Source organism: Rana temporaria, chromosome 3, assembly GCF_905171775.1.
Source record: "Rana temporaria chromosome 3, aRanTem1.1, whole genome shotgun sequence".
Classification (NCBI taxonomy): Eukaryota; Metazoa; Chordata; class Amphibia; order Anura; family Ranidae; genus Rana; species Rana temporaria.
Genome location: NC_053491.1, coordinates 413664677 through 413690040, shown reverse-complemented (window position 1 = coordinate 413690040; position 25364 = coordinate 413664677). Strand labels below are relative to the sequence as shown.

The window sequence follows — 25364 nt, the reverse complement described above, 5'->3', positions numbered from 1 at the left end:
ACCTGTCCTGGCTTATCTGATTAGAGACTGTCTCCATTAGGGTTACCTGACAGTGCCAGCAGCAAACCATTCTCAGCAGCTGAATGCATAGTACTCATACCTAGTCACCTTATTCATCCCCATTTTGGGAAACCATCACCCAAGTGACTTTTCTATCAGTATATGCGTTATGCTCTGCAATAACTGGAATCTTCAAGCACCACATAAGGACATTTGATTAGAGCATAATTCACCCGCAGCGGTGGGCTCCTTCTTTTGCCCTTAGCCATTATTAATGTGTTTACTTTCCTTAATATTTACAACACCGTCATCTCTCTCACCCCCCCACGGGGACACATTTGTTGAATTGTCCCCCCATTGTGATTATTTACGTCTACATACAGAAGATTTCCATTGGGGACCACAACAAATGTGGACACTTTGGCGTCCGGACTGTCTTTGTATCTGTTATATGTTAGTCATTGTCCTTATGTGTTTTTTGTTCACATGCACACAGTACATGGTTGTTACTGGTGCTACTCTCACTGTATTAGAGACCAGTGTCTAGATCATTAGCTTATATTAGCATCTAGCTGCTATTTTATGCTGTAGGGATATTCAAATGAATAAATTATCTTTTATATTTTTTCACCCACCTTTGAGTCTTGTCCATCACTACCCATAGTGACCGCCAGGGCTGGACTTACCATTGGGCTTGACTGGGCTCAAGCCCATGGGCCCCGCCAAATAGGGGGCCCCCGGGCCCCCGGACGGCAACCCCCCTTTTTTTATTTATTTTTTATTTTAAAAAATGTATTTTTTATATATATATATATATATATATATATGTATTTTTTTTTATTTATTTATTTATTTATTATTATTATTATTATTATTATTATTATTATTATTATTATTATTATTATTATTATTAAAGGGCCCAGAGGTCTCCAGGGCCCCCGGATGGCAACCCCCTTTTTTTTTCTATAAAAACATTTACATTTTTTTTTAGGTATAATTTTTTTTTATTAAAGCGGAGTTCCAACCACAATTAGCATTTTTTAAATGTATGTCCTTTTATCCTGCATTTTTATAATATAAATCCGGTCACTTACTATTTTACAATCCGCCGCCGATCCGCATAGATATTCAAAAAAGATAGTTTATAAAACTATGTCTACACCGTTGTCATTTTGCTTGTGGGCATTGTGAAGCCTACAAGCATTTACTTCCTGGAAGTCTTGGATGGGGAGTGATAATTGGACAGCGCACTGCATCCTGGGAAATGATGACACACATTTCCCAGGATCATTACAGGGAGATGATGTCAGAATCCTAGGTGATTTCAAAGGCAGATTTCGTGGGACCGCATAGCAACAGGCATTTCCAGATGAGTAAAACATTTTTTTAATTTTTTTTACTTTTTTAGGTCTAATGAGCACAATAATGAAAAAAAAAATTGGGATGTAAACTCCACTTTAAAGGGCTCAGCGGTCCCCAGGGCCCCATGTGGCAACCTCCCCTTTTTTATTTATTTATTTATTTATTTATTTTTTTGTTTATATTTTTTTTTTTTTTTATTAAAAGGCCCAGAGGGGCCCAGAGGCCCCACGGCCTCAAAAGGCAACCTCCCTTTTTTATGTATTATTTATAAATGTTTATTTATTATTTATTTTTTATTAAAGGGCCCAGAGGTTTCTTTTTTCTTTTTATTAAAGTGCCCAGAGGTCCCCAGGCCCCCCGGATGGCTACCCCCTTTTTATATATATATATATTTTTTTTCTTTATTTCTTATTTTTTTTGTGCCGCTTCTCAATTTGCGGCAGCCCCCCCGCTTCTCAATTTCAGGCGGCAGCACCCCCCCCCCGGTTCTCTGCTCCATGCCTTAAGCTGTGTAGGGGGTAGAGTTGCCACCTTTTCTTCAAGCCAAACCCGAACACTTTAGCGGCACAGGGCACATTTTTTTTCGTAGTATACACAATAGGATTATAAAATACCTGGAGCACCTTTGGGTGCCTCAAGGAGAGTGGTAATGCAGATTCTTGGACAGGTGGCAACCCTAGTAAGGGGCCCCAAAATTCCTGATGGCGGCCCTGCGCATACCTCCCAACACGCACGGATTCTGCGGGACTTTCCCGCACAGACAGCTTCTTCCTGCAGTCCCGCGAAAGGGTTAATTTTCCCGCACTGCAAGAGGAGGCAGCACGGAAGCAGGAGGAACCGGAGCGGTGTGTGGACTGTGGCTGCTGAAGGGAAGAAAGCCGACAGCCAGGCTAGTGACAGTCTGTGGCCCCGGCTGTCGGCACAGGTGAGAGGCACTCCCCCCCTCCCTGCTCAACAACTGCAAAAAAAAAACAGGAGGAACCGGAGCGGTGTGTGGATGTCTGCTGAAGGGAAGAGAGCCGACACATTCCCCCCTCCGCTCAACAACTTTAATGCGCCCCCCCGCTCAACAACTTTAATGCCCCCCCCCCCCACTCAACAACTTTAATGCGCCCCCCCCCCGCTCAACAACTTCGACCCCCCCAATTCTCGGCTCCAGGGGGCCCCTTCAACACTTAAGCCCAGGGGCCCCCACCACCCTAAGTCCTGCCCTGGTGACCGCTATCTTCTTCCAGCTCTTTTACTAGCGGCGGGCCGGTCTTCTGCTTCGTCTTTTTCCCTCTTCTCTTTTTCAATGTTGCCTCGATGATCTCTCCTGCTTTAATGCCGGGTGCGCGGTGCACAATGATTTATATAGGCCTCTTATGACGTCACAGTCCCATCATGCTCCGGGTGGTGACGACATAAGGGGCGGGGTCACCGGGTGATATCACCCGGTGACCACGCCCCATGCCTATATAAATCGTTACGCGCCACGCACCCGGCATTACAGCAGGAGTACCACTTCAACAACCTTCAGACCTAGCCATAAACAACTACACTGAGACTTTCTCTCAAATGACTCGCAGAAGAATGGACAGCAACCACGCTTTGTGAGCACATTACCAAGTTGCTCAAATATGGAACAGATATGGAACTTAATATTCACAACTCCAATCACAACCACTAGAGGGTGCCTGTGCATCACAAAATATGATCCTTATATTATCCAAGCGATTAACAATACCCACAAGATAAGGCACCTAATGTACTATCTATTAACTCCAAAGTGCTCAACAACCCTGTGAAACTTAAATCTTTATGGGCTGAAGCTTTTTTGAACCATAGCGATATACTATGTGCACAAGAGACTAATTTTAGCTCACTAGCCCACCTAAATGCCCGCATAAGAATTACCCTTTTGTTTTCACTGCAAATGCAGACTCTAAAACCAAGGATGTTCTTATCTCCATCAAGGACTCAGTGGCGTTTACGCTCCATGAAGAAATAAAAGACCCACAAGGCAGATTCCTGATACTGCTTTGCGATTCAAATTCCACTACGTATACTATAGTTAATGCAGGGTTCGACAAAATCCACAATTGCGCAAAGAATTAGCGACCTGGCGCCCGGGGAAGCTAAGGCCTGCAGAAGGCCGCAAAGCCGCGGCCTCAATTACCGTCCAGCGCGGCCTGACGCGATCACGCGGCGGGGGAGGATGGGTGTCTCCATGCGCCCCCACCTCCCCGCCGCGTGATCGCGGCGGGCCGCACCGGCCTAAGCTTCCTTCTGTGATCTGGCGCCATCTTGTGGTGGCTGTTGGCATGACAAGTAAACCAGCAATCCAGCAATTCTAATGGAGCTTTCACAGTGTTTTCACTGCCATCTCCTTCCCTCTAATTAGAGCCCCCAAACATTATGGGCCAGATCCACAAACGAATCCACAAAACAAGATACGACTGAATCTGGGCTTGATCCGACAGGCGTACGTCTTAGTACGCCGTCGGATCATAGGTGCATATTTACGCTGGCCGCTAGGTGGCGTTTCCATCGAATTCCGTGTTGAGTATGCAAATTAGCTAGATACGGCGCTCCACGAACGTACGTCGGGCCGGCGCATTTTTTTACGTCGTTTCCGTAAGGCTTTTTTTGGCGTATAGTTACCCCTGCTATATGAGACGTATCCTATGTTAAGTATGGCCGTCATTCCCGCGTCGAATTTTGAAAATGTTACGTCGTTTGCGTAAGTCGTTCGCGAATAGGGCTTTGCGTAGAATGACGTCACCGTCGTAAGCATTGGCTTGTTCCGGTTTAATTTCGAGCATGCTCACTGGGATACCCCCACGGACAGCGCATGCGCAGTTAAAAGAAACGTCAATTACGTCGGGTCAAGACGTATTTACATAAAACACGCCCCCCCATCACATCCATTTGAATTGCGCACCCTTACGCCGCCAAAGTTACACTACGCCGCCTTAACTTACGGCGCAAATTCTTTGAGTATATAAAAAAAGCTGTAAGTTACGGCGGCGTAGTGTATCAGAGATACGCTACGCCCAACGGAGGAATGCGCCGCGCTACGTGGATCTGCCCCTATATATATTTTTTATTCTAACACCCTAGAAAATAAAATGGTGGTATTTGCAATACTTTCTGTCACACTGTATTTGCGCACTATTTTTGGGAAAAAATACACTTTTTTAATAAAAAAATAAGACAACAGTAAAGTTAGCCTAATTTTTTTATATTGTGAAAGATAATGTTACGCCGAGTAAATTGATACCCTACATGTCATCCTTCAAAATTGCGTCCGCTCGTGTAATGGCGACAAACTTTTACCCTTTAAAATCTCCATAGGCGACGTTTAAAAAATTCTACAGGTTGCATGTTTTGAGTTACAGAGGAGAACTAGGGCTAGAATTATTTCTCTCGCTCTACCAATCGCAGCGATACCTCACATGTGTGGTTTGAATACCGTTTACATATTCAGGCACTACTCACGTATGCGTTCGCTTTTGCGCGCAAGCTCGGCGGGACAGGGCGCGTTTTCTGGCTCCTAACTTTTTTAACTGGCTCCTAGATTCCAAGCAAATTTGTCAAACCCTGAGTTAATGTATACTCCCCCAAACAAATATCAAGTTAATTTTTTCAACAAACTTATGAAAAAGGTGAAATCTCATCAAAAAGGTCTACTGATTGTATGCAGTCTTCAATGTCACCCCAGACCCATCATTGGATTCTACGTCCCACACTAAGGGCCAGATCCTCAAAAGGGATACGCCGGCGTATCTACTGATACGCCGTCGTATCCCTGTTTCTATCTTTGGAACTGATCCACAGAATCAGTTTCCAATAGATAGACAGAAGATCCGACATGTGTAAGGGACTTACACTGTCGGATCTTAGGATGCAGTACCGCGGCCGCCGCTGGGGGCATTTCTCGTCGAAATGCCGCTTCGGGTATACAAATTAGCACTTACAGAGATCCACAAAGCTTTTACGCTTTGTTTTTACTCCGTAAGTATTAGTTTGCAAACGCAAAATTAGGGCTACTTTTACAAGGCCTAAACTGTTTACACCTTGTAAAAGTAGACCCTTCTTTCCCGCGGCGCTGTTATTTTTTTTTTAAACTTTTTTTTTTCCCGCCGTATCTTTTTTTTTTTTCGACGCAACTTTTTTTACCCGGCGCGATTCACAAAACTCGGCGTAACGTAAAACCGCGCAAAGCACGTCGGAAAAATGACGTCGGGAGCATGAGCAGTAGGTCCGGCGCGGGAGCGCGCCTAATTTAAATGAGACTCGCCCCATTAAATTAGGAACGCCTTGCGCCGGACGGATTTAAGTTAAACCGCTCAAAATTTCTAGGTAAGTGCTTTGTGGATCGGGCACTTAGTTAGAGATTTTGCGGTGGTGTAACTTAAATGCCAAAAGTTACGTTGCGCCGGGTTTTTGTGGATCTGGCCCTAAGTGTTCTAATCCCACGCTACTACCTTCTATTCACAATCAAAACCTATATGATGCATGGCGTTGCTTGCTTGCCGGTGAAAAGGACTTTACCTTTTTTTCTCCACCTCACCAAATCTACACTAGAATAGACCATTTCTTCCCCATACACACTATCAGTTTTCCTGATGGTTTTCTCTTCAGGTTTACCAAAACCATCTAATATGAGGTCAAACCTTAAGCGTTTCAATTTGAATGCAATCAGGCAGGCCCTTGTACTACATGGTTTTGGTAAACCTGAAGAGAAAACCAGCAAGAAAACTGATAGTGTGTATGGGGCTTTAGTCTATCAACTCAAGTTCTACTTCGAACCAAAGCCGTCACCATAAATTCAATAACATGGTCTGACCATGCTTCTATTGTGCTATCTATAGCAGACTCGACTTCTTTCAAACTGTGTCCAATATGGAGAATTAACTTATACTTATTGCAACAAGAAGAGTCAAAGGCAACTCTCCGGACTCACTTGCAGGATATTTATAATAATAATGCAGGTTCGGTACAAGACCCATTTATATTATGGAACGTTTATAAGGGGTATCATTGTTCAGTTCGGAGCAAGAGCCAAGAGGCAGAGGCAAATTCGGTTAGCTAAACTGACAAAGGAAATCTCAATCATAGACACCCAAAATAAACATAACACAACCCCGGCCCTTTCTCAAAAATTAGCGCAGCTCAGATAAGGCCTTAGACTCCTATTACTAGAAAACTTTGAGAAATTACCTAGAGCAGGGATCCTCAAACTGCGGCCCTCCAGCTGTTGCGGAACTACAAATCCCATGAGGCATTGCAAAACTCTGACATTCACAGACATGACTAGGCATGATGGGAGTTGTAGTTCCTGAACACCTGGAGGGCCGTAGTTTGAAGACCCATGACCTAGAGGATTAAAGATGACTTATTACGTTAATGGTAATAGAGCTGGCAAACTTTTAGCACAGAATATTAGAGGGCACAGATAGAGAAGTAAAATACCCTATATAATTCATCCAGGAACTAAGCAAAAAGAAAACCACCCCCAAAAATAGCAGACGCCTTTAGTTTCTAATACTGATCACTAATACCGCCGCCTCTGCCTCTTTCCCACCTGAAATGCTAGAAGCACTGGGCCAGATTCACGTAGAATCGGCTTACTCTGCGGCGGCGTAACGTATTACATTTATGTTACACCGCCGCAAGTTTTCAGCGCAAGTGCTTGATTCACAAAGCACTTGCCTGTAAACTTGCGGCGGCGTAACGTAAATCCGCCCGGCGCAAGCCCGCCTAATTCAAATGGGGTGGGGACCATTTAAATTAGGCGCGTTCCCACGCCGAACGTACTGCGCATGCTCCATCCCTAAAATTTCCCGACGTGCATTGCGCTAAATGACATCGCAAGGACGTCATTGGTTTCGACGTTAACGTAAATGGCGTCCAGCGCCATTCACGGACGACTTACGCAAACGACGTGAAATTTCAAATTTCGACACAGGAACGACGGCCATACTTAACATCGGCTAGGCCACCTAGAGGGCAGGTTTCGTTTTACGCCGCATATCTCTACGGAAACAACGTAAATTTACAGCGACGGGCAAAGCGTACATTCGTGAATTGGCGTAACTAGTCATTTGCATATTCTACGCCGACCGCAATGGAATCGCCACCTAGCGGCTGGCCTAGAATTGCAGCCTAAGATCCGACGGTGTAAGTCAATTACACCTGTCGGATCTTTGGGAGATCTATGCGTAACCTGATTCTATGAATCAGGCGCATAGTTACGACGGACAGATCTCAAAGATACGACGGCGTATCAGGAGATACGCCGTCGTATCTCTTTTGTGAATCTGGCCCACTGATTGTAACCTTGCCTAAGCCAGGGAAGGAACCCAATTCCCCTTTAAACTTAAATATTTGAAACTATATGCAAAATTTAAAAGCCTTACGTTTTGTTAACAAATTACCCACACTCATTCACCCCGACCAAACAGGCAAGCTTCGGACGCTACCCAAAGATTGGTGAACATTAAGGATGAGCCGAACACCCCCCTGTTCGGTTCGCATCAGAACATGCGAACACACCAAATGTTCGTGTGAACTTTAGAACCCCGTTAAAGTCTATGGGACTCGAACATTTGAAATCTAAAGTGTTAATTTTAAAGGCTAATATGCAAGTTATTGTCCTAAAAAGTGTTTGGGGACCTGGGTCCTGTCCCAGGAAACATGTATCAATGCAAAAAAAAGTTTTAAAAACGTCCGTTTTTTCAGTAGCAGTGAATTTAATAATGCTAAAAGTGAAACAATAAAAGTGTAATATTACTTTAAATTTCGTACCTAGGGGGGGTGTAAAGTCAGCATGTGAAAAAGCGCATGTTTCCCGTACATAGAACTGTCCCTGCACAAGTGTCATTTCTGAAAGAACAAAAAGGCATTTAAAACCGGCTTTGCGGCTCTAATAAATTGTCGGCTCTGGCAATTACAGAGATGATTCATTCATAAAAAATAAAAATAAAAAAACTGGGGGTCCCCCCAAATTCCATTAACAGGCCCTTCAGGTCTGATATGGATATTAAGGTGAACCCCGCTGTCAATTAAAAAAAAAATTACGTGGGGTTCCCCCCAAATATCCATACCAGACCCTTCAGGTCTGGTGTGGATTTTAAGGGGAACTCCACCCCAATTTTTTTAAAAAAATGGCGTGGAGTTCCCCCAAAAATCCACACCAGACCCTTATCCGAGCACGTTAACCTGGCTGGCCGCAGAAAAGAGGGGGGGACAGAGTGTGGCCCCCCCTCTCCTGAACCGCACCAGGCCACATGCCCTCAACATGGGGAGGATGGGCCTCATCCCCACAACCCTTGCCCAGTGGTTGTGGAGGTCTGCGGGCAGGGGGCTTATCAGAATCTGGAAGACCCCTTTAACAAAGGGGACCCCCAGATCCTGGCCCCCCCTATGTGAATTGGTAATGGGGTACACTGTACCTCTACCATTTCACGAAGGAAGTGTAAATAGTTAAAAAAAAAACACACAGACACCGTAGAAAAAAATCCTTTATTAATAAAAAAATCCATCCATCGGAGAGAGGAGCTCCCCTGCTGCGCTCTGGACGGATGGATCTTCTCATCGCTGGACCGGACCGCTGATCATCCGTCGCTGGAGAGATCATCCATCGCTGGATAGAAGACAACGTTGGAGCGGGGGGCCGGGCCGAGAGTGGATTCACATTGCTGGATTTTTTATTTCTTTTTATTAATAAAGGATTTTTTTCTACGGTGTCTGTGTGTTTTTTTTTAACTATTTACACTTCCTTCGTGAAATGGTAGAGGTACAGTGTACCCCATTACCAATTCACATAGGGGGGGCAGGATCTGGGGGTCCCCTTTGTTAAAGGGGTCTTCCAGATTCTGATAAGCCCCCCGCCCGCAGACCCCCACAACCACCGGGCAAGGGTTGTGGGGATGAGGCCCTTGTCCCCATCAACATGGGGACATCCTCCCCATGTTGAGGGCATGTGGCCTGGTGCGGTTCAGGAGAGGGGGGGCCGCACTCTGTCCCCCCCTCTTTTCTGCGGCTGGCCAGGTTAACGTGCTCGGATAAGGGTCTGGTGTGGATTTTTGGGGGAACTCCACGCCATTTTTTTTTTAAATTTGGGGTGAAGTTCCCCTTAAAATCCACACCAGACCTGAAGAGTCTGGTATGGATATTTGGGGGGAACCCCACTTCATTTTTTTTTAATTGACGGCGGGGTTCCCCTTAATATCCATATCAGACCTGAAGGGCCTGTTAATGGAATTTGGGGCGACCCCCAGCTTTTTGATTTTTATTTTTTATGAATGAATCATCTCTGAATTGCCAGAGCCGACAATTCATTAGAGCCGCAAAGCCGGTTTTAAATGCCTTTTTTTCTTTCAGAAATGACACTTTGTGCAGGGACAGTTCTATGTACGGGAAACATGCGCTTTTTCACATGCTGACTTTACACCCCCCCTAGGTACGAAATTTAAAGTAATATTACACTTTTATTGTTTCACTTTTAGCATTATTAAATTCACTGCTCCTGAAAAAACGGCCGTTTTTAAAACTTTTTTTTGCATTGATACATGTTTCCTGGGACAGGACCCAGGTCCCCAAACACTTTTTAGGACAATAAATTGCATATTAGCCTTTAAAATTAAGACTTTCGATTTCTCCCATAGACTTTAACAGGGTGTTCCGCGGCTTTTCGAATTTGCCGCGAACACCCCTAATTGTTCGTTGTTCGCCGAACAGGCGAACAGGCAATGTTCGAGTCGAACATGAGTTTGACTCGAACTCGAAGCTCATCCCTAGTGAACATTATTCACATGGCAGGGGTGCAGAAAAGGCTTACTCTGCTTCTAACATTGGATGCAGAGAAGGCTTTTGACCGTATACAATGGCTAGATTTGGCCAGAGTATTGGAATAGTTTGACTTTGTGGGTAATATCCTAACGGCCATTATGGATTTATATTCCAAAACGCCAGCTCGAGTTTATTTATCTGGTATTTTATCTTCACCATTTACCATATCAAATGGAACGAGGCAAGGGTGTACATTGTCTCCCTTGATATTCAACCTTTTGATGGAACCCTTAGCTATTTACATTAAAAATCATTCTGATATTAAAGGTTTTCCAGCAGGCAACAATATATATTCCATAAGCTTATTCGCTGACGACATTATCATGATTATGACAGAAGTGGACTCTTCCCTGGCTGTGGAACATGAAGCTTTAGATCTGTTCAATCGCATATCATATTATAAGGTCAATGAAAGCAAATCTCACATATTCCATGCAGGGCACCGGTTGCACCCGTCTCGCGGTTCCCTTCCTCATGCCAAAACTTCTAAGTGCTGGCCTCTCTTCACACCGGCTCTCAACTCTCGTGCTGGACTCCAGGCTGGGGATGGAGTGGAGACCCAGCAGGAGAGCGCTTTGATTCTACAGGGAGCCCGATCAGCAGCTGCCCCTGGTTTTAATCACATTTATCTGTCAGTGGGAAAGCCCACTGACAGATGAATGAGTCATCAGTTGTTAAGGATGTGGCAGCCCCGCTCCTTAACAACCGATAATTGCTGCAATCTTTTGTGTACATTTCAGTTGTCTGTAGGAGAATCTTGCTGACAGCTGAAAGAACCGGGCCAGTAGGTATCGATTATAGATATCGGTGCATTTGCACGAGTATTGATACTCATGCAGATGCTTAGTATTGGTACAACCCTAAATAGAAGCTTTCTAACACTAGATGATAATGGAAAGGCTTGCACTCAAATCTATAGTGGCAATTTGTCTTCTTCCTTACAGACAACTATAATTTTTTTCTGTCAGGTGACCATGGACACGTGATACTGATCACTAAAAGGGAGTCAAGGGCCATGACTTATCATGCTGCAATATCATTTAAGAAGTGCTCAATAGTCATTTTAGTATGTCTTAAAGCCCAATTCCACCTTTGGGCAAAACACCCAATCCTTTTTTTCCCAACACTGGCCATCATGAAAGTGCCTGGGCTTACAGGAGAATGCTGCAAAGAATGGTGGGAAATGGTGGTGAAGGACAGGAGGGAGGCGGCTGGAGAAGGAGGAGACAATAAACATGGAATTGAGTTTAAAGCACTATTTGGCTCTTCTAAATCAATACTAAACAGCCTCTCAAAAGCACTTTAATACATTTCGCACTAAAGCACTTATGAGTGAGCTTATCAGCGTGAAACAATTCAGATGACTAAAATAGGACTAAAACTTAATAGAAATTTGATGTCAAAATTAACACTGCAGGACAGAACAAAAGAAAAAAAATAGGTGATGTTTCAGATCCCTCAAATGGCAGCAGACTGTGTCACTAGACCAGACTGCGTAGTGATAACTTTTACTGTTTGGTCATGCAGAAAGGCCGTGTACTATCAACGGTCAACTTAAAAAAATAGACATGACGGGGTAATGCAAGAATTTGAATAATTAGTCTTAAATTATTATAACTGTGAAGATTTAAATGTAGAAGGTATACACCCCCCCCCCCCATCCTTGTCTGCCAACTGCTTAAAGCGAAGGTTCACCCTCAAAATGAACTTTCCAGCATCCTTAAAGCAGAAGAAAACCCATCAATTTAACAGTTTGAAAAAGCAGTTACATTCCTGGCATGCCGGTGTAGTGTCACCGTTTGCTCCCTATCGCAGAATGCAGCCTAAGTCACGTGGCGTCGAACTGTGCATGCGCAATGCGTTCCAACGCCAAATGCGATGCGTTCCAGGGGATTCACGACACTGCCGTTCAGTGAACCCATCACAATTTGTGACGGAAGTGACGAGGAAGCATACACAGAGCGGGGGGGTGGCCGGAGAGAAACACATACAGATGTAATGAGAACCATACAAAGAGCGGGGGGGGCGGGAAAAAAAGAGACATGCAGATATAATGAGAACAATACACGGAGCGGGGGGAGAGATAAAGAGACATGCAGATACAGTATGGTTCTCATTACATCTGTATGTCTCTTTCTCTCCCGCCCCGCTCTGTGTATGGTTCTCGTTACATCTGTATGTCTCTTTCTCCGCCCCCCCCCCCCCCCTTCCGCTCTGTGTATGGTTCCTCGTCACTTCCGTGACAAATTGTGATGGTTCACTGAACGGTAGTGTCGTGAATCCCCTGGAACGCATCGCATTTGGCGTTGGAACGCATTGCGCATGCGCAGTTCGACGCCACGTCACTTAGGCTGCATTCTGCGATAGGGAGCAGAATATGACACTGCACCGGGAATGCTAACTGTCACATTGGAAGTGCTCTCAACCAAACTGTCAAACCGTCCAATGGCTGGTGTCATAACTGATCACATGTGCAGCATCATGGCAGTTGCAGATTAAACAGAGGCCAAGACGCGCCTTAGCAGCCGTCAATCAAGTCCTCTTCGCTTAGAAACGCCCATTCCCCGCAAGATTCCACGCTCGGAGCCGGAAAACAAGGGCTCATATAACGATAAGTACAAGTAAAAAAAAAAAAAAACAGCATACTGCAGATGTTAGCAGTATGCTACAGCTAATGTCAAAAAGTGGATTTTTGGGTGAACCTCCGCTTTAAAGTCAGGTCATATGCAAACCTTCAAAATCATTACGTTTTTAAAAAAAACAGAATAAAACTATATTAATGTAGGACTGAATGGTCAAATTATTGAATAATCATAATTGTGAGCAGATCTGGTTCAGGCTACAGAATCTCACCTGGTTGACTCCTAAAGATTTTTCACTGCACATAGCTCCGACATATCCCAGTCCAACTTCAGGACCCTCAAAGTCTGTATTCCTGTAAGCCAAACACAAGTATTTAAGAGCTAATGATCTCTATCTGGAAATGTGTACAAATGTTGTCATTGTCCATAGTGAAGATCTGGATAAAGGAAAATCTAACTTTCTTTATAGTGATGAGGCATGGCCAAAGACAGGAGCATTCCTGATGAACTGGATCCTCCAGATGTCTTGGAATAAAGTCTACTCTTTTAAAATGAAAGTAGTCAGGTAAAGGGGTTTGAACAACATGTACACATTTTTAAAGTCATTGGGGCAGATGCACAAAAGAATTACGCCGGCGTATCTATTGATACGCCGGCGTAATTTTAAATTTCCCGCGTCGTATCTTTGTTTTGTATCCACAAAACAAGATACGATGGCATCTGGGATCGATCCGACAGGCGTACGTCTTAGAACGCCTTCGGATCTTAGATGCAATTTTTTGGCGTCCGCTAGGTGGCGTTTCCATCTAAATCTGCGTCGAGTATGCAAATTAGCTATTTACGGCGATCCATGAACGTATGTCCGGCCGGCGCATTTTTTTACATCGTTTTCGTTCGGCTTTTTCCGGCGTATGGTTAAAGCTGCTGTTCTGAGGCGTACTCAATGTTAAGTATGGCCGTCGTTCCCGCGTACAATTTTTACATTTTTATGTCGTTTGCGTAAGTCGTTCGTGAATAGGGATTTGCGTAGAATGACGTCACCGTCGGAAGCATTGACTTTTTCCGGGTTAATTTCGAGCATGCGCACTGGGATACCCCCACGGACGGCGCATGCGCAGTTAAAAAAAAAACGTTGTTTACGTCGGGTCACGACGTATTAACATAAAACACGCTCACATTACATCCATTTGAATTCCGCGCCCTTACGCCGCCAGAGATACACTACGCCACTGTAACTTACGGCGCAAATTCTTTGTGGATTCGAAATAAAAAAAATAAGTTGCGACGGTGTAGTGTATCTTAGATACGCTGCGCCCGGCGGAAGATTACGCGTAGGTACGTGGATCTGCCCCATTATCTGTGTGGTTGGAGGAAAGACATCCACAATACTTTAAAGGACTACATCTACCATCTGGTTTGGAAATTTTAATTAAATGAAGTTAAATACATTTCAGGTGCATCAAAACAAAAGGCAAGCAAAGCCTCAGTCCCCTTTCACACTTGTACGACTTTGCCGCGATTCTGGATCAGTACTACTTTGCCACAACTTTGGCATTAACCAATGAAAACATACATGGTGTGAGGTAATTCCTTTTCCTGCCATAGTTGTTTCAAGTTCCTGTTTGCTTCCTGGTTGTTGTGGTGTGTTGTGTTGTGAAAGAAAATGATTGCTACTCAATATATTGCCACAGCGGTTGTCATTGCTGCTGCAGCAGTAGCAGGTCATGAGGAAGAAGAGGAGGAGAAGCTGGAGGACAAGGACAAGGACATCTCTTTGGGCTGTTTGGAGCACATTGTTCCTGAGGGAATAACCAGGAAGTGAATGTGTGCTAGAAAAGTGTGCTTGGGAGGGGCTACTATGTTAAAAGGATTGGGTGGGACAAGGGTCAAAAAGCTGCTTGTGCTTACAAGGTCGTATTGAAATTGTGTCTATATTATTTAGGTACGATTTGCATGCTACTTGAGGGTTTAACATTGAGGTCTATGGACATCAACTCGCATGGAAGTTGGACCAAAGTAGTGCAGGAACTACTTTGAAGTCGGCACGACTTATGCCGCGTACACACGATAATTTTTCGGGTTGTAAAAAACAAAGTTTTTCAGGCTCTAGAAAAAACAACGTTTTTTTTCAACTTGATCATTAAAACGGCCTTGCCTACACACGATCGTGAAAAATGCTCTAGCAAAGCGCGGTGACATACAACTCGTACGACGGCACTATGAAGAGGAAGTTCCATTCAGATGGCTGCTTTACCTGATTTCGTGTTAGTAAAAGACGATTTGCGTTTTCTGTCTGTTACAGCGTGATGAATGTGTTTACTCCATTACAAACGCTAGTTTTACCAGAACAAGCTCTCCCGTCTCATAACTTGCTTCTGAGCATTTTTTACGTCGTTAAAGCCCACACACGACCATTTTTTACAAAAAACGTTTAAAACGTCGTGAAAAATAGAGCATATTCGAAAAAAAAAATTGGCAGTTTTTCAGAACCCGAAAAATGCTCTGAAGACCACACACGATCGTTTTTAACCTGAAAAATGATCATGTGTACGCGGCATCAAAGTCGTGCCAATATAAATGGAAGTCATTGAAAATCATGGAGAATGACTTGTCATGCGATTTTTCAGTCCAAAATCGTGGGACAAGTTGTATAAGTGTGAAAGAGGACTTACAGTCCATCCAGGCCTAACTAGGGAATACTTAACCAATTGATCGTCCCCTAGTGTTAACCCCTTACATGCCAGTGACATTTAAACAGTAATTATTGGCTATTTTTAACGCTATAAATCTATCCCCTATTTTGTAGATGCTATAACTTTTGCACAAACCAATCAATATATGCTTATTGCGCTTTTTTTTTTAGGCTGTTTAGCTGCCTTTTCCACGACATGAGGCCTTGGGTAGGGGATGGGGGCTTTATGTATAGCCATATTCATGTTTTGCATAAAGTTTTTCACACTTTGGGAGTTCAAATGGATAAACACCCCCTAGCCCTTTAACGCTGATGATCCCTGCTGGGTACGCACCAGCTTAACATTGGACTTCACCTAGAACATCGATTTTAGGAGTCATATCCACGATGGTGTCCAAGGAGGGCGTTCGGCCCATACAAGCCTTTGAGACCCACCCACTGTACGTATTTAATCTATTTATATGCCAAGGAGTATCTGCCTGAAGATGTGATGTTTCTGACAGAGGGGATAATATATCTGTTTGCATCCATGAGAACCTAAGGACCACCTTTATATGCACATGGGACTATACACTTTATATAATTGTTTTGCTTACGGATTTACTTGGTTCATCTTATTGTTTTGATTATACATATCCACCATTCATATGTTTGCTTGAACATTATATGATCTTTGCACTTTGTTTGATATCACTGGGGAATAGATGGAGATCTATCTCCTTTATGTGATTGCACCATACTGAGACCCACCCTTCCAGGTGGATCTTCTGATTGTTTAATTTTTTGGCGCTGCATTTTTTCTTTAATATGTAGAAGAATACATATCGGCCTAAACTGATGAAGAAATATTTTTTTCAGAATTTTTGGGGGTATAAAAAAAGGACATCAATGTTATTTGGGTACAGCGTTGCACAACCGTGCAATTTTCAGTTAAAGCGACGCAGTGCCATATCGCAAAAAAAATGGTCTAGGCATTAAGGGGGCAAATCCTTCCAGTCCTCAAGTGGTTAACTGACAATTGTGACGCTGTACCCAAATAAAATTCCTTTTTTTTTCACAAATTGAGTTTTCTTTTGGTGGTATTTGATCACCTCTGTGGTTTTTATTTTTTTGTGCTACAAAAAAAGACGACCAATTTTGAAAAAAAAAAAATGTTTTACTTTCTACAAAAATAAAACATAACAAATAAAAAAATGTAAAAAATCAAATTTCTTCATCAATTTAGGTCAATATGTATTCTGCTACATATTTTTGTTAAACAAAATCCCAATAAGTGCATTGATTGGTTTACCCAAAAGTTACTGTACTAATTACTGTGCACTGGAAGGGGTTAACATCAGGGGTGATCAAAGGGTTAAGTGTGTCCCTAGGGGGGGTTTTTCAACTGTGGGGATTGTGCTTTGACCAAGGCCCCGTACACACGAGAGGATCGATCCGCTGAAATTGATCCGCTGACCGGTTTCAGCGGAGAGATCCCCTGGTGTGTACAATCCAGCGGATCTGTTTCCGCTGATTTTTGTCCCCGGGGATGGATTTCCAGCGGATAAAAATTTCCTAACATGCTAAGAAATCTATCCGCTGGAATCCATTCCAACGGATTGATCCGCTGGTCTGTACAGACTCACCGGATCAATCCGTCCGAATCCATCCCATGCATGCGTCGTAATGATTCGACGCATGCGTGGAAGTCCTTATATCACCGCGTCGCGTACGTCGCCGCGTCATCATCGCGGCGACGGTGACAGGACATCATATGATGTCCTCGTCTTTTAGAGCCACTAGGGGGCGCGCGCACCACGTTACTGGGAACATGATGCACGTGCTCGGCGGCCATCCCGATTGCCCAGTAACTGAGCAGGACCGTGGATCTCTGTGTGTAAACACAGAGATCCACAGCCTGTCAGGGAGAGGAGACTGATGCTGTGTCCCTTGTACATAGGGACACAAGGACGGTCAACTCTCCCAGTCAGTCCCCTCCCCCCACAGTAAGAATCACTCCCAGGGTACACATTTAACCCCTTCCCCACCCCCTAGTGTTAACCCCTTCCCTGCCAGTCACATTTATACAGTAATCAGTGCATATTTATAGCACTGTTCACTGTATAAATGTGAATGGTCCCAAAAATGTGTCAAAAATGTCCGATGTGTCCGCCATAATGTCGCAGTCCCCGATAAAGATCGCCGCCATTACTAGTAAAAAAAAAATAATAAAAAAATCCTAATTATGTCCCCTATTTTGTAGGCGCTATAACTTTTGCGCAAACCAGTCACTATACGCTTATTGCGATTTTTTTTTTTTTAAATGGCACATTTATTATAGCAAAAAGTAAAAAATATTGTGCTTTTTTTAAAATTGTCGCTCTTTTTTTGTTTATAGCACAAACAATAAAAACCGCACAGGCGAGCAAATACCACCAAAAGAAAGCTCTATTTGTGGGAAAAAAAGACATCAATTTTGTTTGGGAGCCACGTCGCAGGACCTCGCAATTGTCAGTTAAAACGACGCAGTGCCGGAAGCTGAAATTTCGCCTGGGCAGGAAGGGGGTATATGTGCCATGTAAGCAAGTGGTTAAAAGGGGTACATGGTGGTAATGGAGTATGGAAGAACAGGGCTGTAACGCAAACATGGGGAGAAGTGGTGACATGCTATTGCTAGGGGAAACAAGGATGAGATGACAGCCAGACAGCGGTAGAGCGGTACAGGCAAGGGTGACCGGTCTCTCTCATAGTGAATAAAGTGGTTGGTGCCCCAGCAATCAGAACCAGACCTGCATAGCTGAGAGCCTAGGGACCTATCCACATGGTACAGCAGAGAAAATAGTTATTTATGCTTGTGCAGGGTCCGCACTGGTGCCTGTTCTGTCACTGGAAGGGAGGTGGCAGAGTCAAGCTGGACTGGTGGAATTGGGCACTGCTCTGTGGTATGGGACTGGGTGGCACCTGCATGTTAGCATCAGATTTTGATACATAGACACCGGGGTGTACGGAGGGGTACCGCCATAATGTTGATGCTACATGAACGTGGCCCTGCCTGGTCCCGGGTATTAGCGAGCATGTGTTTTTGAATAATTAATAATAAGCATAAACGTTACCTATTGTGTGTGTATGTGTAATGTGTGTGTGTGTATATATATATATATATATATATATATATATATATATATATATATATATATAGTATTAAATAAAATAAAAAAGGATATTACTATTTGACAACCGGATTATATCTGCAATCAAAGACTTACGTGATAAGTTGAGCATTGTCATGTGCTCCTCTACGCAATAACTTTTCCTTTCTCCATGTAGAAAACGTTGACAAAGTATCTCCAATTATAGTGCTTACTTCAATCTGATCCTTGGTATTCCAGATCTCAAGCCCAACAAGAACCACAGAAATGTTTAACATCTTGTAATCCTGTGTAAAATAGAATAGTTAACAGTCTAACTGTTTGAAAAAAAAGCAAAAATTGGATTTTCCGCCCTTTATTTAATTTTGGATAAGGGATTTTTTTTGTCCATCACTCACAGGTGGTCAAATTGGATACGTTTGTTTCTTCCAAGCGAGAAATAAGTACTGGAGCACTGCAGGGCTGTGTGTTAAGTCCCTTTCTCTATGCGCTGTACACATATGACTGCACCCCCTTTTATGAGACCAATAGTATAGTTACGTTTGCCGATGACACTACTGTAATCAGTTGTATCACTGGGGACACTGAGGAGCAATACAGGAGAGAGGTTGATAGGATAGTGGTGTACAGCAGGGGTCTCAAACTCAAATTACCTGAGGGCCACAAGACAAGTTTTCATATGCCATGGGGGGCGGCACCCCGTCCCGACGAGCTTGCGCGCAGAAGCGAACACATACGTGAGCAGCGCCCGCATATGTAAACAGTGTTCAAACCACACATGTGAGGTATCGCCGCGATTGGTAGAGTGAGAGCAATAATTCTAGCTCCTCTGTAACTTAAAACATGCAACATGTAGATTTTTTTAAACGTCGCCTATGAAGATTTTAAAGGGTAAAAAAGTTTGTCGGCATTCCACAAGCGGACACAATTTTGAAGCGTGACATGTTGGGTATGAATTTACTCGGCGTAACATTATCTTTCATAATATTAAAAAAAATGGGGATAACTTTACTGTTGTCTTATTTTTTAATTAAAAAAAGTGTACTTTTCCCAAAAAAGTGCGCTTGTAAGACCGCTGCGCAAATACGGCGTAACAGAAAGTATTGCAATGATCGCTATTTTATTCTCTAGGGTGTTAGGATCAAAAATATATATAATGTTTTGGGGTTCTAATTAGAGGGAAGAATATGGCAGTGAAAATAGTGTAAAATGACATTAGAATTGCTGTTTTACTTGTAATGCTTAACTTGTAATACCAACGGCCACCACCAGATGGCGCCAGCTCACATCTGGTGGTAATAACTTGTAATACCAACGGCTCACCACCAGATGGCACCAGCTCAAAAAAAAAAAAAATTTTTTTTTTTTTTGCTCCCCTCACTTCCACCCTGCCTGAGGGCCATTTATAACTGGTCCGCGGGCCGCAAATGGCCCGCGGGCCGGTACTTTGAGACCACTGGTGTACAGCGAATAACCTGATCCTAAGCACAGGGAAAACAAAGGAACTGATTGTAGATTTCAGAAGAAACAGGCCTGAACCAGCACCGCTTTTTATTAAAGGTGTGTGCGTGGAGCAGGTTTCTACCTGTAAGTTTTTGGGAACATGCATTTCTGAAAACTTATCGTGGATAATCAACGTTAAAGCCATTATTAAGAAATCGCACCAGTGTTTATATGTTTTACGACTCCTTAGGAAGAATGGCTTGGGAAGGAAGGTACTAGAGACCTTCTATCGCTCTGCCATTGAGAGTACATTAACGTATTGTATTCTAGTTTGGTATCCTAGTTGTACGCAGGCAGATAAAATTGCTCTAAAGAGAGTGGTTCGAACAGCGCAGAAAATTGTAGGGTGGGAACTTGTTTCTCTAGAAGAAATATACGAGACTCGTTGGCTTTGTATCTACAGGAAAAATAGTGAGAGACCAGACTCATCCTGGTTGTAATTTTTTTGAATTATTGCCATCTGGGAGACATTTTAGGGTGATTAAGGCTAGGTTCACACTGCTGCGAATTCAAAATTCTGGTAAAATCGCGATTTTACCGCGATTTTGCGGCTGCGTTTTTGCCGAGAATTTGCCGCGATTCGCGGCCGCGATTTCAGGGAATGCCAGTCTATAGAGCTGAATTTGCATCGCACACGAATCAAACTCACACAGGACCCTTTTTTCCCCGCAGCTTATATTCGCAATGCATTGATGTGAACAGCACTAATGTTAAACTATGTAATTTAAATGACTTGCGGATTTGAGAAATTGCAACGGCTCAAATTCGCAATAGAATTCGCAGCAGTGTGAACCCAGCCTAAAACACGGACAAATATATTTAAAGAGAGCTTCTTTACCAGGGCTATTAAGGCTATTTTAATGTCTTGATTTGTTTTTAATATGAGGACACTTTTTTTACTTTTTTAATATGGGGATACTTTTATATATATATATATTTTTTTTGGTATAATTAAATCCTGTGTGGTAAACGCATGGTTAATATTTGTGATGTATGAAATAATGTGTGGAGGAGAAATGTAATGTAATTTCATTGTGAATTTGTTTCTACAATGACAATAAATCTTATCTTATCTTAACTCTAATGCCGCGTACAGACGATCGGACATTCCGACAACAAAACCGTGGATTTTTTTCCGACGGAATGTTGGCTCAAACTTGTCTTGCATACACACGGTCGCACAAATGTTGTTGAAAATTCAGATCGCCAAGAACGCGGTCACATACAACACGTACGACGGCACTATAAAGGGGAAGTTCAATACCAAGTGCGCCACCCTTTGGGCTCCTTCTGCTAATCTCGTGTTAGTAGAAGTTTGATGAGAGACGATTTGTGCTTTTCAGCCTCATGCAATTTTACAGCGTGACGAATGTGCCATCTCCATTACATACGCTACTTTAACCAGAACGAGCGCTTCCATCTCGTACTTGATTCAGAGCATGCATGGAATTTTGTGCGTAGGAATTGTCTACACACACTTGGAATTTACAAGAATGGATTTTGATATCGGAAAATTCAAGAACCAGCTCTCAAATATTTGTTGTCGGAAATTCCGACAGCAAATGTCCGATGGAGCCTACACACGGTTCAAACATTTGTTGCTGGAAATTCTGAGCGTGTGTACGCGGCATTAGGCCTCATGCACACTGGCCGTTAAAATAACGTTATAAAAATGACAGAAGCTTTGCAGTGAGTTTTTCAACTTTTTTCAGTTTTTTTGCAATAGCGTTTTTTCACACTTTATATATAAAACGCTGGTGAGCGATGTTTTTGAGCGTTTATGGACGTTTATCATATAAGAAGTCTTTTGAAACATTTTTAAGGATTTTGAATCTCCATTGTCCCCAGCTATTCTATTAAATCCGGAGAAGTGGAAAGTGCTGTGAAGAGCGTTTGTGGGGATTCGAAGACAAGGCACTAGGGGGTTGATTTAGTAAAACCTGAGAGTGCAAAATCTGGTGCAGCTCTGCATAGAAACCAATCAGCCCCCAGGTTTTTTTTTGTCAAAGTTAACCGCTTGCCGACCAGCGCAGGTACATCCCCTTTAACCACTTCACCCCCCGACCATTTCAATGGTCAATGACCGCCTTAGGCCACTTTTTGCGATTCGGCACTGCGTCGCTTTAACTGACATTTACACGGTCATGCGACGTGGCTTTCAAACAAAAGCTTTCTTTTGGTGGTATTTGATCACCTCTGCGGTTTTTATTTTTTGCACTATAAACAAAAATAGAGCGACAATTTTGAAAAAAAAAAAAAGAATATTTTTTACTTTTTGCTATAATAAATATCCCCCAATATATATATATATATATATATATATATATATATATATATATATATATATATATATATATATATAACAATTTCCTTCGTTTAGGCTGATACCTATTCTTCTTCATATTTTTGGTGAAAAAAAAATCGCAATAAGCGTTTATTGATTGGTTTGCGAAAAAGTTATAGCATCTACAAAATAGGGGATAGATTTATAGCATTTTTATTATTTATTTATTTTTTACTAGTAATGGTGGCGATCTGCGATTTTTAATCGTGACTGCGATATTGCGGCGGACACATTGGACACTTTTGACACATTTTTGGGACCATTCACATTTATACAGCGATCCGTGCTATAAAAATGCATTGATTGCTGTATAAATATGACTGGCATGGAAGGGGTTAACACTAGGGGACGATCAAGGGGTTAATGTGTTCCCTGGGAGTGATTCTTACTGTGGGGGGAGGGGCCTGACTGGGGAAGGTGACCGATCGGTGTCCCTATGTACAAGGGGCACACCATCGGTCTCCTCTCCCTGACAGGACGTGGATCTGTGTGTTTATCTGTGTGGACATCGCGGCCGTCATCGCGGTTCCCAGTGACGCGGTGGGCGTGCGCCCCCTAGTGGCTCGGGAAGGCGACGTCATGTGACGTCCACCCAGAACGAGAGGCTCATCGTCGACGGCGGGTGGTGGACTAGTGGTTAAATAATAAATATTGTTTTTAAATCGTTTTAAATGATTTCCATGTGAAAGAAAGCAAAACTGATCTGTTTGCTGCTGTCTCCAAAGATAAAACACTGTGGGAGACACTGCAGCTTTAACAGAGGAAGGGAGGAGTAGCTTCAGGGGAATAGCATTGCTCTCGGCAGGAGGAGAGGGGAGCGGTGAGAAGGAGATTGGCTCTCACACACAGACTATGGAGGTGACAGGGGAATGGGGAAGGAGATGCAAAGATGCTGGATGACAGAGGCAAGTAATCTGACCATTCTATCAGAGATGATCAGCAGCCATGATAAACATGGTCAGTTTAAACAGGGGATGGAACAGGCAGGATCAACCAGGTATTGTACAACATAGAAAGGGACCATTGGCATGGCAAAAGCACTGTGCTATATCTCGTGCCTTAAAGGGAAAGAAGCTTTTTTTAATTAATTTTTTTAGGGTTAAAACCATGTTAATTTAACAAGCTGAAGTTAGAAGCCGATTGGCTACTATGCACAGCTGCACCAGATTCTGAGTGCTCCAGTTTTGGTAAAGTAACCCCTAGGTGTGGCTGCATTAGTGATGTTTCCTTCTTCAATTCACAAACGGTCCTCCAGTCTCTGACTTTCACTTAGCTCTTACACCCTGCTCCCTTTAACCAATTCTTTAACTGCCCAGTACAAGTTTACTCACCAAATTCATGACATTAACTATTGAAAATACTCTGTCTTTCACAGATTCGGTATTATTGCCATATTTATGATACTGAAAAACAAAATTGGAAGTATATAAAAAAAAATGCAATATTATGATTCAATTTCATCTAATGTAGTATACTATGGCTTTGTTTAAAAGAAAACACAACACTTACCATTGATATATCAGCAACCACAGCCAGTTCTACAAACTTTTGTACATTCAGAAGATGATCAATTTGATCCTATAAAATGTAAATACATTAAACATTGTCAGTGTGATACTTTCAATATCTAGCAATCATTTATTTACAAGTTCCCCAGAAGAAAACATGGCAAACAATTGTTTTACAAAAGCTTCAATCTTCTCTGAGAAAGTAATTATTGGTCTCAAAGTGAGGAAAGCTTGGGAAAAAAATCCTAAATATGTCAATATGCCCTAGTGCAGGGGTGTCCAACTCAATTTCATTGTGTGCCGCATCAGCATTATGATTGCCCTCAAAAGGGCCGCTTATATCTGTGAGATTAGATGTCCAACACATCCCCTCCCTTTACAATAGATGTCAAGAGCCACCCCACCAAGGGCCACATGAAATGGCCTGGAGGGCCGGATTCGGCCCGTGGGACTTGTGTTTGAAACCTGTGCTCTAGTGAGATAAAGCAATCTATTTGAAGCTAAGCTGTATATTTCCATCTTGGAAGATCTTGTCTGTTTTGCTCCTCATTGTGACATGACAGGTGAATATTTGATAAATCTATGTCCTTGATTTGGGACCCGTTCAACAATTTTCACTGTGGGGATATGGTCCTCCTATGACACACTGATATCCCTATGAACATGGGCGTCCGCTGAAATTTTTTCAGAGGGGGGCGCTTCGGCGATACACAGTCGTATTTTACCCTTTCTTCAACCGCTAGCAGGGGTTAAAAGCGCCCCCCCCAAGTTAAAATGTAAAAACACCCCACGGTGCCCCCTGCATCTTTCAATATCTCTTTGTCACTACTTTGTACCCCCTCTCCACAACTGCACCTCTGGACCCCTTTACATTACACAGCACCTCACAGCTCTGGACCCCTTTACACTACACAGCACCCTGCATCACTGGCCCCCTTTACATTACACAGCACCCTGCATCACTGGCCCCCTTTACATTACACAGCACCCTGCATCACTGGCCCCCTTTACATTACACAGCACCCTGCATCTCTGACCCCCTTTACATTACACAGCACCCTGCATCACTGGCCCCCTTTACACTACACAGCACCCTGCATCTCTGGCCCCCTTTACATTACACAGCACACTGCATCTCTGGCCCCCTTTACATTACACAGCACCTCACAGCTCTGGACCCCTTTACACTACACAGCACCCTGCACCACTGGACCCCTTTTACATTACACAGCACCCTGCATCACTGGCCCCCTTTACATTACACAGCACCCTGCATCTCTTGCCCCCTTTACATTACACAGCACCCTGCATCACTGGCCCCCTTTACATTACACAGCACCCTGCATCTCTGGCCCCCTTTACATTACACAGCACCCTGCACCACTGGCCCCCTTTACATTACACAGC

At 43.3% G+C, this 25364-nt stretch overlaps 1 protein-coding gene across 1 annotated transcript in view; it reads right to left on the bottom strand.

Annotated features, from left to right (window-relative positions):
• The window catches only part of LOC120930520, a 148299-nt gene extending 124245 nt beyond the window's left edge, over positions 1–24054 (bottom strand). The window contains exons 1-4 of the mRNA XM_040341697.1: positions 23959–24054; positions 23781–23852; positions 18720–18889; positions 13054–13135 (exon numbers count right to left, since the gene is read on the bottom strand). Coding sequence (XP_040197631.1) covers positions 13054–13135; positions 18720–18889; positions 23781–23852; positions 23959–23961 — 327 coding nt within the window. The 5' untranslated portion in view covers positions 23962–24054. The remainder of the gene's footprint in view (positions 1–13053; positions 13136–18719; positions 18890–23780; positions 23853–23958) is intronic.
• Between the last annotated feature and the right edge of the window lie 1310 nt (positions 24055–25364).